General features: G+C 46.0%; 1 protein-coding gene across 1 annotated transcript in view; it reads right to left on the bottom strand.

The window, feature by feature from the left end:
• Nucleotides 1-320: 320 nt before the first annotated feature.
• lhx6a (LIM homeobox 6a) overlaps nt 321-18,991 on the bottom strand; it is a 71,194-nt gene continuing 52,523 nt past the window's right edge. Inside the window, exons 7-10 of the mRNA XM_072239857.1 lie at nt 16,004-16,104; nt 15,417-15,512; nt 9,213-9,387; nt 321-3,909 (exon numbers count right to left, since the gene is read on the bottom strand). Of these exons, the coding sequence (XP_072095958.1) occupies nt 3,830-3,909; nt 9,213-9,387; nt 15,417-15,512; nt 16,004-16,104 (452 nt within the window). The 3' untranslated portion in view covers nt 321-3,829. The remainder of the gene's footprint in view (nt 3,910-9,212; nt 9,388-15,416; nt 15,513-16,003; nt 16,105-18,991) is intronic.

Genomic DNA, 18,991 nt, shown 5'->3' with positions numbered 1-18,991 from the left:
GTACTGGTTACATCGCTGTCTGGTATGGATGGGCCACTGCACAGGATCAGAAAAAGCTGCAGAAAGTTGTAAACTCAGTCATTTCCACCATGGACACCGGCCTCCCCAGCATCCAGGATACCTTCAATAGGCGATGCCTCCACAAGGCAGCATCCATCGTTAAGGACCCCCATCACCTAGCACATGCCCTCTTCTCATTGGTACAGGGGGCCTGAGGACACATACTCAACATTTCAGGAACTCCTCCCCACCACCCCCAGCCCCGCCATCAGATTGCTGAATGAACACTTCCTCACTGTTTTTGATCTCTTTTTGCACTACTTATGAAATTTAATTTTTTATATATATTTCTTATCGTAATTTACATAGTTTTAATTATTGTAATGTACTGCTGCCATAACACAAATTTCACAACAAATGCCAGTGATATTAAACGGGATTCTGATTCTCAGCAAACATCAGGACTTGAAGTTTGTGGTTCACTGAAAATACCCAGTAATGAATAATTCATGAACTTGGAGGAGCTGTGTGGATTTGGCTCAGTCGCGAGTTTATAAACTAGCAAGCCCACGATTTATTCCATTGAAGTGGTCAGCCAGAGGCATTGTCCTGGGGCAGAAATGGCTAATAAAGGGGATCATGATTTTAAGGTATAGCGGAGGATGTTGGAGGTAAGGGTTTTTCTGTACACAGGGTGGTGGGTGTGTGGAATGCACTGTCAGGGGCGGTGATAGAAAAAGATACAGTAGAGGGTGTCACAGTAGTGTAACGGCTAGCACAGCTTGGGGCATCGGAGTTCGGAGTTCAATTCCAGCATCCACTGTGAGGAGTTGATATGTTCCTCCCCATTACCATGTGGGTTTCCTCCGGGTGCTCTGGTTTCCTCCCACACTCCAAAGATGTACCAGTTAGTAAGTTAATTGGTCATTGTAAATTGTCCTGTGATGGGGCAAGGGTTAAAAAGGTGGATTGCTGGGCAGCACAGCACAATGGGCCAGAGGGGCCTGTTCCACACTGCATCTCCAAATGAAAAAAATAAATAGATACATTAAGGACATTTAAGAGACTCTGATAGGCACATGGATGATAGAAAAATGGATGATTATGTAGGAGGGGAGGGTTAGATTGATCTCAGGTAGGTAACAAGGTCAGTACAACATTATGGGCCGAAGCACCTGTGCTGTGGTGTTCTACAGTGCATGTTCTAAAACAGATTTAAAGGGATTTGTATTCCTAACCCTGGGTCTTGCCAATTTCAACACGTCTGCTGGTAAAGAGAAGCTCATCATGGTACTCTTGTCAGTGAGGGGGTAAAGAGAATGGAGGGAGTTCTTCTTAACATTTCCCTGGGAACAGAAAGGATGAGACAGGGTGAGAAGGACAGAGAAGGAATATTTCTGCTTTTCTATGTGGCACAGCGATCTGGCTTCAATTCCCACTGCTGCCAGTAAGGAGTTTGTACACTCTCCCAATGACCCTGTGGATTTCCTCCAGGTGCTTTGGTTTCCTCCCACATTTCACGGACGTACAGGGTAGAGTTAGTAAGTTGTGCGCATGCCATGTTGGTGCCAGAAGTGTGGTGACACATTTTACTTTATTTAGAGCTACAATGCAGAGCAGAGCAGGCTGTTCTGGCCCAGCCAGCCGCACGGCTCAGCAACACAACTATTTAACACTGGGCTCATCACAGACAATTTACAATGGCCAACTTTGGACTGTGGGAGGAAACCAGAGCACATGGAGGAAACCCATGCATTCACGCGGAGGATGTACAAAATCCTTACAGAGGACGCTGAACTCTGATGCCCTGAGCTGGAACAGTCTTACACTAACTGCTATGCTACCGAACCGCGTTGGTCGGTGACGCAAATGACACATTTCACTGTATGTTTCGATGTACCTGTGACAAATAAAGTGAATCTTTAATCTTTAATGTGGAACTGGGCATTGAAGGAAGACTAGGGGAGGCTGGAAAGTCAAAATACTCAAAAGAAGCACGAGAATAACGGTCCATTTGTGAGATGGGATGGGACACAGGTGACAGGTTATAAACATCTTTGAGATAGAGAGAGCCCCTATAACATGGATAGACGTGAATCTGGCTGAGAAAGGAGGGGGGTTCAACATGTGTCCAGCAACCTCATCCCCGGGAGAGGAAGGATACACCAGGAAGACTGGCTACACCTGGGGACAGTATGAAAGACTGGCCCAGGACAGAGGACTCTGGAGAGTGGCTGCCGGCAGCCTAGGCCCCAGTCGGATTAATGGGGCTTAAGAAGAGTCACCAAGCTGAACTTCAAAGGCCCAATTTAATGTCAGAGAAATGTATATAATATACATCCTGAAATGCTTTTTCTTCCCTCCGGGCTTTAGTTCTCTAAAGGGAAAATGATATAAATGACAGAAGTGAAAACAAGTTCAAACTCCTCTCAGCTCCTATGATAAAGTATTGCTAATGCAATACTAAACATGATGTGATGAACCACCTCTGGCCAACACTCAGTTCTGATAACTAGACACTGAGTGTAGCACCTGCAATCAGTGATCTGGGTTCAACTCCCGCTGAAAGGTCTGAAGGAAGACAAGTCACATGGACCAGATGGACTACATCTCAGGGTTCTGAAAGAGGTAACTGAAGAGATTGTGGATGGTGGTGAATGTGTGGAACTCAATGCCACAGACGACTGTGGAGGCCAAGTTATTGGGTATATTTAAAGTGGAGATTGATAGGGTCTTGATTAGTCAGAGCATTGGGGTTGGGTTTAAGAGGGATAATAAATCAGACATGATGGAATGGCGGAATAGACTCGGTGGGCTGAATGGCTTATTTCTGCACCTATGGTCTACACTTTCTTGTCAACAGTCTCTTGACGGGCAGCAAGTGGATCCATCTCCACACTGGGGAGTCTGTTTCTTTGTGAGAAACACTGTGGTGGATTGCAGACAGGGTCCCACACCTGCTTCTTTGTGAGAAACACTGCAATAGAGCTGCAGACAAGGGTCCCACACCTGAGACGTCAACTGAGTCCTGTCCGCTGGATAGATTGAAGTCCAATATTTGTAGGTGTGAGTCCGTGTCCACTGGAGGTTAGAGGTCTGTGCTGGGATAAAGGACTGTGTGGGTGGGAGGAACGGGGGCTTTATGTTTTGCTGCTTGTTGTGTTCTGTGTTGTCCCACTGAGTACTGTGGGTACGCTATGTTAACTCCGAATGCGCCGTGACTTGTGGCTGCACCCAGCACATCCCTGGGGGGTGTTGGTTTTTGATGTGAATGACACATTTCACTATATGTTTCAATGTACCTGTGATAACTGAATCTGATTGGAAATATTCACAAGGATGTTACCGAGACTGGAAGACTTGAGTTGCAGAGAGAGATTATTTTCCTTGGAGAACAGGGTGCTCCGGTTTCCTTCCAAAGACATATGGGTTTGGGTTAGTGAGTTGTGGGCATGCTATGTGGTGCCGTACACGCTGACACTTGCGGGCTGCCTCCAGCACATCCTCGGACCGCGATGGTTGTTGACACAAATGGTGAATTTCATTGTAAACTTTGATGTACACATGACAGACACACTTGCAGCTCGAACTTGTCTGCACTCTCCAGAGACGCTGCCTGCCCTGAGTCCTCCCAGTGACTCCTTGGATAGCGAATTGAATTCAACACAACGTGAAAACCAAGCCATGGAAACTGTGTAACGACAGGTCTGAGCATCTTGACACACGACCAAGAATGTACACAAATAGGATTTACAAACTGAGTTTCTGCTTGGCGCGTGATCAATGAATCCTTCTGTTCTTCAAAAACCAGGATCTGTTGGTCGAGGGATCAGCGGCTAATTGGGAGCTGAGGGAGAGCCAACGCTTGATGTGGGATTGACTGTGCTGTCAACACTGAAAATGGATGACCTTGGAAGAAAGAAGAGATATCCCAATGTATTTCAATGCAGGAGGGAATTATTTCACAGCGTAAAGTCACACTTAACACAGAATGTGCAGCATAATAGAGCTGTTACTATACCGAAAAATCAACTCGTTCAATTTTATTGTCATCCGATTGTACATTTATACAACCAAACTAAACAACTTTCCTCTGGAACTCAGTGCACCCACAACACAAGTCACATAAAACAATATATTACCATAAATAAGTTAATAAAATATAATTCAAAATGCAAGCAGTGTGCAGTTGAGGTAAACAGTAAGCAGCTCGCTGTCCTAGTGACGAGACCTCAGTGGTGACAGGGTATTCACTAGTCTCACAGCCTGAGGGAAGAAGCTGTTACCCAGTCTGACAGTCCTAGCCCTGATGCTCCTGTACCTCATTCCAGAGGGTAGTGGGTCAAAGAGATTGTGGGATGGGTGGTAGGGATCCTCCCATCCTCTCTCCATAGATGCTGCCTGACCTACTATGCCATAGTCATAGAGCACTACAGACTCTTCAGACCATCTAGTCTGTGTCAGCCTGGCTTTCTGCCTAGTCTCATCTAGCTGCACCCAGATATTAGCTCTCCATACCCCTCACATTCAAGTGCTTATCCGAACTTCTCTTAAATGTTGCAATCGAACCCACTTCCACTGGCAGCTCGTTCCACACTCTCACCACACTCCAAGTGAAGTTGTTCTCCCTCAGGTTCTCCTAAACCTGTGCCCTCTAGCTCTGGTTCCACCCAACCTCAGTGGAAAAAGCCTGCTTGCATTTACCCTATTTATACCGCTCATAATTTTGTCTACCTCTATCAAATCTCCCTCATTCTCCTACGCTCCAGGGAATAAAGTCCAAACCCGTTCAAACTTTCCCTATAACTCAGATCCTCCAGTCCTGGCAACACCCTTGTCGATTTTCCTTTCTTATAGGTAGATGACCAGAACTGCACATGATGAAGTATTTCCAGTGTTCTGTGTTTAATAAACACCATAGATTCTACAGGTGCTGGAAATCCAAAGGCACACGTACAAAATGCTGCAGGAACTCAGCAGGTCAGGAAATGAACAGACAGTTAATGTTTAGGGCCAAGGCCATAACCAGGACTGGAAAGGAAGGGGGAAAGGAGGTTTTTCATTTTCATTGATGCTGCCTGACCTGCTGAATTCCTCCAGCATTGTGTGTGTATTGATCTGGATATTCAGCATCTGCAGAATCTCTTGTGATATATACATGAAGGAATACAGGATACAGGAGTGGAAAAGCAGGATGCTGATCTGGGAACCAAGGACACAGATGTGAGGACAAATCTGGGAACCCAGCTTCCCCACATCCTTCCCTTTCTCCCATGGTCCACTCTCCTCTCCTATCAGACTCCTTTATTTCTTACCCCTGTCACCTCCCAGGTTCTCACTTTACCCCCCACCTCCATCAACCTTCTCCCTCACCTGGTCTCACCTATCACCTGCCAGCTTGTACTCCTCCCCCAACTCCCAAAATTCTTATTCGGGCTTCTTTCCCCTTCCTTTCCAGTCCTGCTGAAAGGTCTCGGCCAGAAACGTCGACTGTTTATTAATTTCTGCCGATGCTGCCTGGCCTGCTGAGTTCCTCCAGCAATTTGTGTTTCTATGTTTTTATCTCAGATTTCCAGCATCTGCAGGGTTTTGGCTCCTGGTTTGTAGACTCAGTGTGAGTGGGACTATTCAGGGCCATTACGTCAGTCTAACCTTTCCAGAAATGCAAGTGGTCATCAATGAACTGGTGAAAGAGTGATCATAATTATTTTTATTCCCATTTCCTTCAATCCTAGATGTAGACCTCCAAGCAATTAACTAAAAACTGGCATCCAGAACTATGTGAAAATTCCTTTACCATATTAAAATGCTGACACTCAACATCTGTGCCATGGAGAGAATTCTGACTGGCTGGATCACTGTCTGGTACGGAGGGGCCACCGCATAGGATCGGAAAAAGCTGCAGGAAGTTGTAAACTCAGCCGGCCCCATCATGAGCACCAGCCTCCCCAGCATCCAGGGCACCTTGAAAAGGCAGCATCCATCACGAAGGACCCCTATCACCAGGACATGCCCTCTTCTCATTACTACCATCGAGGAGGAGGTACAGGAGCCTGAAGATGGACACTCAATGTTTCAGGAACAGCTTCTTCCCCCGTCATCAGATTTCTGAATGGACAACGAACTCATGTAATCTATCTTATTGTAATTTCCAGTTCAGAATCAGATTTAATATCACTAACATATAAAGGGTCTTGGCCTGAAACGTCGACTGTACCTCTTCCTAGAGATGCTGCCTGGCCTGCTGCGTTCACCAGCAACTTTGATGTGTGTTGGTTGTATTGTGAAATTTGTTGTTTTGTGGCAGCAGTACATTACAATCATAATAAAAACTATAAATTATAGTATTTATATTAAAAAATTAATAAGTAGTGCAAAAACAAAGGGTAAAAAATACTGAAGTAATGTTCATGGGGTCATTGCCTGTTCAGAAATCTGATGGCTGAGGGGAAGAAGCTGTTCCTGAAATGCTGTATTTCAATGTACTGCTGCCACAAACTAGATATTTCTTGGCACACAATGTTATCAAAACTGATTATAATTCTATTCTACAAATAGAAGGCCTACTTTCAAGGCAAGACTGACATTAAGTGCACACTAATACATTACTAACCCAGCCCCAGATAGAGAAGTTGCCAGGATAGGTAAAAAAACAGCTGTGTGTAAAATAAGTCCCCCTCTTCAGCACGTCTGAGCAAGTCCTTAAGGCTGGACAGGTCAGGTACATTATTCCATCAGATGTGAGGCAGACTAAATTGATCATTGGAAACACTCCTATTTTTAGTTAACAGCGTAAACAGGATACAAGCCATTGCTTTACAAACAACCTACATCTTGTTGGGGTATTCTGTTGCTGGAACATTAATCAGAACCACTGCACTACGGTCTCGCCCCAAATGTAAAGTCTGTAAAAGACCTCTTCTCCGCACCTCCCCCTGCCCCCGCTGCCTCTCCTCCTTCCCTTTCTCCTGTGGTCCACTCTCCTCTCCCATCAGATTCCTGCTTCTTCAACCCCTAACCTTTTCTACTTATCACTTCACAGATCCTTACTTCATCACCTTCTAGCCTGTTCTCCTCCCCTCTACCTTCCTATACTGGCACTTTCCTGCTTCCTTTCCAGTCCCGATGAAGGGTCACAGCCTGAAACATTGCCTGTTTATCCCCTCCACAGGTGCTGCCTGACCTGGTGAGTTCCTCCAGCATTTTGAGTGTGGTGTTCGTAAATGTAGATTGAACTGTAACAGATTCTTGGAGTGAACTAGCCCTCTGGCATATACCGTCATACACCCATCTACACTAATCCCAGATTCACAGCAAGGAGACAGGCCATTCAGCCCAAAGTCTCTATGCTAACCAAAGCTCATCACATTTGCTCATGTTTTCACCATTCTCCCTAAACCTTTTCTACCCATCTGCCTGTCCAACTGTCTTTTAAATCCTGTGTCAGGAAATGTAGAGCAGGCTTGACCCAAAAGCAGAGCAGTGTAGACAATTCAGTGGCAGATGATAAATTTGATAATAGACAGCCAAATAATAAGTCACGAGGGGCCACAAAACAAGAAGAAATGAAACTAAAGACAACAGACAACAAGGTAAACTTTAGGCAGGGGGAGTGAAACCTCTAGGCATCTGGTTGAGGCTGGCTGGTTCAATGAGTGAACAAGGTCTGAGGATGAGAACTGGGGTTAAATAGGCTGCAGGCCATGAGTCTGGAGCGAGTGAACGATGAATCCTATCAGCTGGGTGGAGACGGGGAGTTGCCTGCATGTGCCAGCTGGGAGGTGTCAGCAGGAGCAGGCCCAAATTGTTGTAAATATACTTGTCTGTACCACCCCCCCGGCAGTTTATTCTATATATTCACCCCCTTCTGTGCAAAAAAGCTGCCACTCTAAATCTTTCCCCTTAAACATATGCACTCTAGTTTTAGACTGCCTTCCCCTACCCTGGGAAAAGGCTACAATATCAGTCGTGCCTGATTAGAGGCAAGGTTTATAAGGATAGGTTAAGTGAGCCAAGATTTTCACTCCAGAACAATGGGGATGAGAGGAGGACATACAAGATTGTAAGAAGCACTGCTTGAGTGGAGAGCCAGAGACTTTTTCCCAGGATCACTAATATGAGGGGGTATAATTTTAAGGTGATTGGAGGAAAGTTTCAGGGAGGATGTCAGGAGTAGGTGTTTTTCACAGGAAGTGTGTGGAACGTGCTGCTGGGATGGTGGTAGAGGCAGGTACATAGATACACCAGAGACAATCCCACCTACAGAAATTCCCTACAATCCCTGGAATATTGTGTTCACTTCTGGTCACCTCATGATAGGAAGGATGTGGAAGTTTTAGAGAGGGTGCAGAGATGCTGCCTGGATTAGAGAGCACATCTTACGAGTGAGCTAGGGCTTTTGTCTTTGGAATGAAGGATGACGAGAGATGATAAGAGGCACTGATAGGGAGGACAGCTGGGAGACTTTTTCCCAGGGTGGAAATGGCAAGTGCCAACGGGCATAATTTAAAGGTGATTGGAGGATTGTTGTGACTCCATGCAACCAATTCAGCCATTCCCAATGGTGGGTGTGGTTTTTCCCTGTGCTTTTCCAGCATGGGCCCAGTAATGCAGCTGCTAGAGTGGCTGCCTCAGAATGGTAGCGACAGGGGCTCATTCCGACCTCCAGCGGCCCCTGAGTGGAGTTGGCACGTTTCCCCAGGATCAGGTGGGTTGCTCCTGCGTGCAGATCAATAGGTTAATTGTATCCCGTGTGCAGGTGAGTGGTTTGGGGAGAGCTGGTGAGAATGGCGTGGGATTAGTGCAGGATTAGATGTTGTATAAAACTCTGGCTGGGCCACGCTTGGAGCACCATGTACAGTTGCTCCAATCAACTTGCACAGCAACTTTGAGGGATCTATGAATGTGGACCTCAAGATCCCTCTGTTCCTCAACACAACTAAGAATCCTGCCATTAACCTTGTATCTGCCTTCAAGTTCGACATTCCAAAAAAATATCACTTCACACTTCCCTGGGTTGAACTCCCATCTGTCGTTTCTCAGCCCAGCTCTGTATCCTGTCAATGACCCTTTGTAACCTTCGACAACCTTCTACACTGTCCACAACTTCACCAACCTCCGTGTCAGCTGCAAAAAGCTGTGATACCTTAAGACATTTTGGAAGAAAATGGCAGTGGGGCATTATGTCAAGGGCGAACGTGATATGTACTTACTCTCCACGTATCCATGTAGCGCCACCATCCTGGTCCGCTCATGATGACCGAAAGCTTGGTAGTGAAGGTCCTCCGGTAGGGACGGAGGGAGGCGAGACCGAGGGGGACCAGGCTGGCCGACAGCATGCTGGGGCGTGTGCTTTTTGTGTCGCGCTCTGCAGTTTTGAAACCAGACCTGCAAGATACGACACATCATGGCACACCATGACAAGACATAGGAGCACACTCAGGAACACAAGAGGCGCAGCAGATGATGGAATTCTTGAGCAGCACACACAAGGTGCTGGAGGAACTCAGCTGGCAGTCATGGACAGGAGTAAACACTCAATGTTTTGGGCTGAAGGTCCTGATTCATTTTATTTATTTAAGGATACAGTGCGAAATAGCCCCTTCTGGCTTGACGAGCTGTACCGCCTACAATCCCTGATTTAACACTATCCTAATCACGGGACAATCAACCAGAACGTCTCTAGAACGCAAGAGGATTCTGGAGAGGCCAAAGGAAACTCACACCTTCCACAGGGAGGACGTACCAACTCCTGACAGAGGATGCCAGGATTGATCTCCGAACTCTGATGCCCCCAAGCTGTAACAGCGTTGCGCTAACTGCTACACCACCCCGGCACCCCGTGTGGCCTGATGACGGGCCTTGGCCCAAAACATCAATTGTTTATTCCTCTCCATGGATGCTGCCTGACCTACTGAATTCCTCTAGCATTTTGTGTGTGTTGCTCTGGATGTCCAGCATCTGCAGAGTCTCTTGTGTGACCGATGCACTTCTGAGTTTTAATGTCAATGGGCCTGCTGCCACGTCAAGTATTGTGTTCGCATCCATGCCAAAGGGGGCAGAATTAAGCGAAATCATTACAGTTAGGTGCCACGGTAGCACGACATTATTACAGTTTGGGGCATCAGCATTTGGAGTTCAATCCCAGAGTCCTCTGTAAGGAGCTCGTACGTTCTCCCTGTTGAATGCATGGGTTTCCTCCGGTTCCCTCCATATTCCCGAGGCGTCGGGTCAGTAGGTTCACTGGTCATTGTAAAATGTCCCATGACTCGGATAGGGTTATGTCGGGAGTTGCTGGTGGCTCGGCTCAAAGAACTGGAAGGACCTGTTCCACACTATATCTTTAAATAAATTATCACCACACGTAGAGTACTTGCTGCAGTTTGGAAGCATGAATCACAGCTTATGCCCTGTAGTTGAGACCAGGAAATCTTTCTTTCATGCAGTTGGTTTTTGGGCCCTTGAGTAAAACTCTAATGACTGTGGTTTGACTATCAAAGAGAGCCATAGATTAAGCTACTGATTAGTGTGAAATGGTAAATTTAAACCTGGAACTACGTTTACTTGGTTTTGCTTTCGATGTTGAGGTTGGCCATCGTCAATCTTACATCTCCTGATTTGTTTACAGATAATTGGCTGCCTACTACAGCAGTACAATATGGAAGGGTGTAAGTGGTACCTCTCACGCTCTCTGCTTCAGGAGTAACTTGAAATCTGTACGCAAATAAAAATGAAGTTTGAAAGGACCTCTCGTGGAAGTTGCTCAGGGGAATCTTTGCACATTTCTGGCTGGTAAAATCAGTCCCCCCACTTATCCTTCCTTTCTATACTTCATTAGGAGTTTGAGCAGATTTGGTATATCACTAGAGATTAGTAAATTTATACAGATTTATGTGGAGAGTATTCTAACTGGCTGCATCACCGTCTGGTACAGAGGGGCCACTGCACAGGATGAGGGAAAAAGCTGCAGAAAGTTGTAAACTCGGCCAGCTCCATCCTGGGCATCAGTCTCCCCAGCATCAAGGACACCTTCAAAAGGCAATGCCTCAAAAAGGAGGCATCCATCATTAAGGACCTCCATCACCCAGAATATGCCCTCTTCTCATTGGTACCATAGGGAGGAGGTACAGGAGCCTCAAGACACACACCTAATGTTTTAGGAACAGCTTCTTCCCCTCTGCCATCAGATTTCTGAAATGGACAATGAACCCATGAACACTACTTCATTTATATATCATATCATATATATACACCATATTTCTTATTATAATCCATAGTTTTACTATGTATTACATTGTACTGCAGCCACAAAGCATCAAATTTCACACGATATGTCAATGATATTAAACCTAAATCTGATTCTCCTGACCTGCCCATCATCTCCCTCTGGTGCCCCTCTTCCTTCCCTTTCACCCACCACTTGTGCTGGCAACTCGTTCCACACTCTCACGACCCTCTGAGTGAAGAGGTTTCCCCTGATGTTCCCCTTAAACTTCCCATCTTTCACCCTTAACCCGTGACCTCTAGTTGCAGTCTCACCCAAACTCCATGGAGAAGTCTGCACTATCCATACCCCTCGTACTTGTGTACCTCTATCAAATTTCCTGTCAATCTTCTAAGCTCCAGGGAAGTAAGACCATAGTGGAAACAAGTTATCACTGTCAGAGGAAATGCTTGAGGAAGAGGAAGTTTCACAAAGTAAGAGTTATGTCTGGAGAGGATATTTCCTATAGTGGGTGAGTCTAGGACCAGAAGACACAGCTTCAGAACAGAAGGATGTCCCAGAGATGAGGAAGAATTTCTTTAGCAGAAGAAACCAGAGAGGGATTGTGGATGATTGCCTCTCTGACTGCAGGACTGTGACTAGTGGTGTGATGCAGGGATCGGTGCTGGGTCCTTTGTTATTTATCATCTATATCAATGATCTGGATGATAATGTGGTTAACTGGATCAGCAAATTTGCAGATGCCATCAAGACTCGGGGTGTAGTGGACAGCAAGGATGACTATCAAAACTTGCAGCAGGATCTGAACCAGCTGGAAAACAAAAAGCTGTAAAATGGCATTTGGAATTTAATGCAGACAAGTGTGAGGTGATGCACTTCAGTTGGACCAACCAGGTTAGGTCTTACACAGTGAACAGTAGGGTGCTGAGGAATGTGGTAGATCGAAGGGATTGGGGAATACAGGCACGATTCATTGAAAGTGGCGTCACAAGTAGATAGAGCCATAAAGAAAGCTTTTGGCACATCGGCCATCATGAATCAATGTAGTGAGTACAAAGTTGGAATGTTATGTTGAAATTGTATAAGATGTTGGTGAGGCCTAACTTGGGAGTATTGTGTGCAGTTTTGTTCACCCACCTACAGGAAAGATGTAAATAAGATTGAAAGAGTACAGAGAAAATTTACAAGGATGTTGCCAGGACTTGAGTTATAGGGAAAGATTGAACAGGTTAGGACTTTATTGCCTAGAATATAAAAGTTAAGGGGAGATTTGATAGAGGTATACAAAATGATGAGGGGTGTTGGTAGGGTAAATGCAAGTAGGGCTTTTCCACTGAGGTTGGACGAGACAACAACTGGAGCTGACGGGCTAAGGATCAAAGGTGAATGTTTAAGGGGAGCATGAGGGGGAGCTTCACTCAGAGGGTGGTGACAGTGTAGAATAAGCTGTCAGTGGAAACAGTAATTGCAAAAGTTCAAAGGTTCATTTATTATCAAAGTACATGACTCTGAAATTCTTCAGTCCTCCGGGTAGCTGTGAAACCGCGAAAGAAAAGAAAGGCAGCACGATCATCAACCCCCGAACCCACATAATCGCAAAAAACAAACAAAAAATGGAACGGGTACATTGACTCCCAAATTCCTCCTCCTGTGTATATATATATATATATATATATATATATAAAAAACAAAATGGATGAGACACATCGACCTCCAAATCCCTCCTCCCACACTAAATCTGAAAAGATCAGGTAAGAAAACACAGAATATAAAAACAGTAAGACTAAAAAAAAGAGACTATAGTCCAACACGAAGAATTCTGCAGATGCTGGAATTTCAAGCAACACACATCAAAGTTGCTGGTGAACGCAGCAGGCCAGGCAGCATCTCTAGGAAGAGGTACAGTCGACGTTTCAGGCCGAGACCCTTCGTCAGGACTAACTGAAGGAAGAGCTAGTAAGAGATTTGAAAGTGGGAGGGGGAGGGGGAGATCCAAAATGATAGGAGAAGACAGGAGGGGGAGGGATGGAGCCAAGAGCTGGACAGGTGATTGGCAAAAGGGATATGAGAGGATCATGGGACAGGAGGCCCAGGGAGAAGGAAAAGGGGGAGGGGGAGAAAACCCAGAGGATGGGCAAGGGGTATAGTCAGAGGGACAGAGGGAGAAAGAATGTGTGTATATAAATAAATAACGGATGGGGTACGAGGGGAAAGTGGGGCATTAGTGGAAGTTAGAGAAGTCAATGTTGGCAGAAGGGGTATGAGAGGATATCCACGGCCTCCTCCACTGTAAGGATGAAGCCACACTCAGGTTGGAGGAACAACACCTTATATTCCATCTGGGTAGCCTTCAATCTGATGGCATGAACACTGACTTCTCTAACTTCCGCTAATGCCCCACCTCCCCCTCGTACCCCATCCGTTATTTATATACACACATTCTTTCTCTCTCTCTCCTTTTTCTCCCTCTGTCCCTCTCACTATACCCCTTGCCCATCCTCTGGGCTTCCCCCCCTCCCCCTTTTCTTTCTCCCTGGGCCTCCTGTCCCATGATCCTCTCATATCCCTTTTGCCAATCACCTGTCCAGCTCTTGGCTCCATCCCTCCCCCTCCTGTCTTCTCTTATCATTTTGGATCTCCCCCTCCCCCTCTCAAATCTCTTACTAGCTCTTCCTTCAGTTAGTCCTGACGAAGAGTCTCAGCCCGAAACATCGACTGTACCTCTTCCTAGAGATGCTGCCTGGCCTGCTGCGTGCACCAGCAACTTTGATGTGTGAGACTATAGTCCAAGCCTACCTCCAAAACACAGAAAAAATCTAAAGTTTAAGAGAAGTTTAGACAGGTACATTATGGGAGGGGTATGGAGGGCTATGGTCTGGTTACAGGTCAATGCGACTTGGCAGAGTAATAGCTTGGCATGGACTAGATGGGCTGATGGGCCTGTTTCTGTGCTGTAGTGTTCTATGATTATGTGACTCTATTACATCATCAGGTCATACAACAAGGAAAAGCCCAGAGGGTGAGTGTTGAATATCAACATGGTACAAGTGACACGGTAGCATAGTGGTTAGTGCAATTGTTTCACATGCCAGAAATCACCAATAGAGGTTCAATTCCCACCACTGTCTGCAGGAAGTTCATGTGCTCTCCCTGTGACCACATGGGTTTCCTCTGGGTGGGCTGGTGTCCTCCCACGTTCCAAAGCTGTATAGTTTAAGGTTAGTAATTTGTGGGCAAGCTATGTCAGTGTTGGAAGCACGACGACTCTTGCAGGCTGCCCCCAGCGCGTCCTCTCTGGACGCAAACAACACATTTCCCTCTGTGCTTCCATGTACACGTGGTAAGTAAAGCTAGTCTTTAAACAGCCATTTCCACTGATCCGATTTCATTCTCTCCACATTCCCAACAACTTCCCCCCCACCCCAGGTTCTGCCCCTAATTCACACACTGGGGACCACTTGCCGTGTCCATGTAACCCAATAACACACGTCTTTGGGATGTACGAGGAAACCAGAGCACTTGAGGGACACTCACAGGGTCGTGGGGGAATCACACAAACTCCTCACAGGGCTAGAGGTCGGTATCAAGCAGGGTCTCTGGAGCCGACGGGCAGTGGCTCTGTCTACTGCGCCACCCTCTATCTGCCAACAAGAAACATTCACTCTGTTTCCCCTGCCTGACCTGTCAACTATCCCCAACATTCTCTTTACGGAACCCTCCCACCCAGGCCACCCCCTCCTCTCACGGCTGCCATCAGGAAGGTGGTACAGGGGTCTCAGGGCTCACAGCACCAGGCTCAGGCTCAACCGTCAGAATCTGGAACCAGTGTGGATAACTTCACTCATCCCAACACTGAATTGATTCCACAGCCTATGGACTTACTCTTAAAGACTCTACAACCCATGTTCTCGATATTTATTGCTTATTTGTTTTTTTTTTGTATTTGCAGTTTGCTGTCTTTGTACATTGGTTGTTTGTCCGTCCTGTAACGTGCAGTCTTTCATTGATTCTATAGTGTTCCATTCTACTTACTATGAATGCCCACAAGGAAATGAATCTCAGGGTTGTAAGTGGTGACGTATCTGTACTTTGATAATAGATTTACTTTGACCTTTGAACCAGGGCATTCAGTGTTCACTAGCCTGTCTCTGTGGCCAGTGACATGCCCACCGATACACAGGTCTACCAGTACCTGGATCACTCGCCGGCTCAAACCAGTCATGTCCGCGAGCTTCTGAAGCGTTTGTGCATCTGGGTTGTTGTCCTGTGCAAATTGTGCCTGCATCACCTGCACACAGAGCGAGGAACGTACCGTCAGCAAAGGTAATGTGCAACGGACAGTCACAACATTGTGTCCCCCACACAAGCTACAGAAACCTGAAGCCCTATACCACCAAATTCACACACAGCTCCTTCCCTTCAACCGTTCGGTTCTTGGTCTAACTGACCTTAATCACCGTCTCAGCAGGGTAACCCTGCAATCACTTTGCACTTCAAAGCATAACACATGGACACTAACCTCCCCAACATCGAGGACCCTTCAAAAGGCGATGCCTCAAAAAAATAGATTCTTTTTAATATTGTAATTTAGAGCTTTTTATTATTATCTATTGCAACATACTGCTGCCACAAAACAACAAATTTCACAATGTATGCCAGTGATATTAAACCCGATTCTGATTTGTTTGTTCTATTCTCTTTCTTGAAAAGGTTCTGTAAAATTTACAGGGAGGAGGACGCGCGCAGTAGAGGAGGAATGCATCTGTGCCGCAATGCTACCTGTAACTGCTCTGCCGTGAAGGACGTCCGCGCTCTCTTGGCCGGCTTGGGATGAGTGTCCTGATCCGAGGGCACAGCTCCCTCCAGACTCAACCCATTCCCTGGATCAGAGAGACAGTCGCATGTCGGTGAGATGGTTCAGCTCAGTCAGGACACACACACACACCCCCACACCCTGAAGAAGGGTCTTGGCCCAAAACATCGACTATTTATTCATTTCCATAGATGCTGCTTGACCTGCTGAGTTCCTCCTGCATTTTGTGTGCATTGAGCAAACATCTTATCTCTACTAGAAGGTCCCTTTCAAATAATGAGGAACAAACTCTGTCCACAAAATTTAAATAATCAGATTGATCCAACAGCTTCTGTAAATAAGCACAAGTGAGGACGGCTTTGCCTGGACTGTTCAAATTCTAGTTATTACAAGCTGAACTCCCCCATAAATGTGGTGACTGTTACCCAAAACCATCATCAGCACAGCTCTCTGACAGAGGGTGCTTGTTTTAGCCAATTGTTTCTGCTGTGCATCAGATGTTAACGCAGCAGAAATAGTCCTGAAAGCAATTTGCAAAACTAAAATTATAAATCTCTTAATTGAAATAATAATGGCCTTCTCTGCTGCCTTTATCTCTCACTAATGTAGAACTGATTCAAAGAAAATATATTAATTACCCACTTGGCCGTAAAATGAATATCACACTGAACCTCCGTCAGATGTGGGTGTTTATTGAATGTGGAGCCGGTTATTTAGTTAAACTGCTGGTCTCTTGTTTTGCCCAGAGAATTCGGTCCAATCAAGAACACAATCTCTTAATGAAACTCCTTAATTCTACAGATGTGCGGCAGAGATTTTGCTAACAAGCTGCATCACTGCATGGCACGGAAACTGCACTGCGACCAACAGGAAGGCTCTATAGCGGGTAGATAGGACTGCCCAACGCATCGCTGGCACCAGCCTACCTGCTGTCAAGGACAGATATACCGAAAGGTGCCAGAGAAGAGCCAGTAACATCATGAAGGATCCCACCCACCCTCCTCATAGCCTGTTTTTCCCACTCCCATCAGGGAGGAGGCTATGTAATGCCCACACAGGATCACCAGATTCAAAAACAGTTACTTTCCCCAAGCAGTAAGGTTGATTAACACCTCCACCCAATAACCCACCCCTTCACACCCCTAAAAACCACTACTGGTGTAGCACCTGCTTAGCAACTCCACCACCCCCCAACCCCAATTAGGGTCACATGAAGCCATGGGAGCAGGGGGTGGATGGTCACTGGTGCATATCTCAAGTCTTGGTTATGCAACCACTGATGCTTGGCAGATAATCTCTGAAGAGTATTGATAATGGCTGGGGTCACCCATCTTGTAAAGACACTGCCCTGAAGAAGGCAATGGCAAACCACTTTAGAAAAATTTGACAAGAGCAATCATGGAAAGACCATGACATGGAACATAATGATGATGATGATCTAAGAAAAGATGTACAGGTGTTGGAGAGGGTCCAGGAGGCTCATGAGAATAATCCCAGGAATGAAAGGGTTAATGTATGAGGAGCATTTGATGTCTGGGCCTGTACTGACTGGAGTTTAGAAAAGTGAGGGAGGGATCTCATTGAAGCCTATCAGATATTGAAAGGCCTAGATCGAATGGATGTGGAGAGGATGTTTCCTATTGAGGATGAGTCTAGGGCCAGAGGATACAAACTCAGAATAGAGGAACATCCATTTAGAACAGAGATGAGGCAGTGCTTCTTTATCCAGAGGGTAGCAGCTCTTGGAATTCATTGCCACCGACAACTGTGGAGGTCAGTCATTGGATATATTTAAAGCAGAGGTTGACACGTTCTTGATTAGTCAGAGCAAAGGTTATAGGGAGAAGGCAGGAAGAATGGGATTGAGGGGGAAAATAAATCTGCCATCATGGAATGGACTCATTGATCTGAATGGCTGAATAGTTCTCCTGTGTTTTATGGTCTTAAAATAAAGGATTAAACTCATCAGTCTGCTGGACATTGCAAAGAGCTGGGTCTTTCCGTAATTTCGCACAGAATTTTCCCTCCAATTGTAATCACAAACAGCCATATTATTTTCATCAGGCATCACCTGCATGAATTACAACAGGTTTCCGAGTCTGGCTCAGAGCAGTGCCTTTCAGAAGGAGATCAAATGTGGAGAGGGCTGGCTGGGATCAAATTTCAAGATGAATGTGTCTGTGGGCTAAGACCCTGGTCAATGCATCTATTGCCATGACGCCGAAGAAATATTTGGCCAACATGGGCTGTTTCTTGGTCTGCTCGAACAGTGTAGGCTTCTATTTGTGAATACAAGCCTCCTTTCTGTTGATTGCTTTGACTTGATTTGTCCCCACTTTCATCCCTGAAGGACTTCTGACTCCAGTCAATCTCTGTCCATTGGGAATGCTGACCCCACGCTCTCCTGTGACTCACAGTACTAACAGATGAAGTGTGCTGGTAAACACGAGGCAGAGGGTTGGAACTGAGGCTCTCTGTTAGCTCCTTTCCTCCCGAGATGCCTCAAACGCAAACACTCTCTTACGGTTATTCACAGAATCCTGGTCACTGAAACATAGCTCCCAATGTTTCAACGAGCCACTGCTGTTGTGGGTGTCCACCCACAAGACATAGAAGCAAAACTAGGCCATTTGGCCCATCAAATCTGTTCTAGCAATTGATTATGGCTGATTTATTTTCTCCTGCCTTCTCTCAATAACCTTTGATGCCGTTACTAATCAACTTCCGCTTCAAATCTTCTCAATGACTTGGCCTCCACAGCCATCTATAGCAATGAATTCCACAGATTTACCATCCTCTGTGAGAAGAAGCTCCTGCATTCCTAGTTACCATGTATCCATCTCGCCTTGTCCAAAACTCTCCCACTACCCTGTCCCAACGTGCCCTCTCAGGATATTACCTCAGTCCAGCCACCTCTCATTCTTCTCAACTCCATAGAGTACAGACCTTATTTC

The sequence above is a fragment of the Mobula birostris genome, chromosome 22 (genome assembly GCF_030028105.1).
Source record: "Mobula birostris isolate sMobBir1 chromosome 22, sMobBir1.hap1, whole genome shotgun sequence".
Classification (NCBI taxonomy): domain Eukaryota; kingdom Metazoa; phylum Chordata; class Chondrichthyes; order Myliobatiformes; family Myliobatidae; genus Mobula; species Mobula birostris.
The sequence above is the reverse complement of the archived record's forward strand: the minus strand, read 5'-3'. Positions and strand labels throughout refer to the sequence as shown.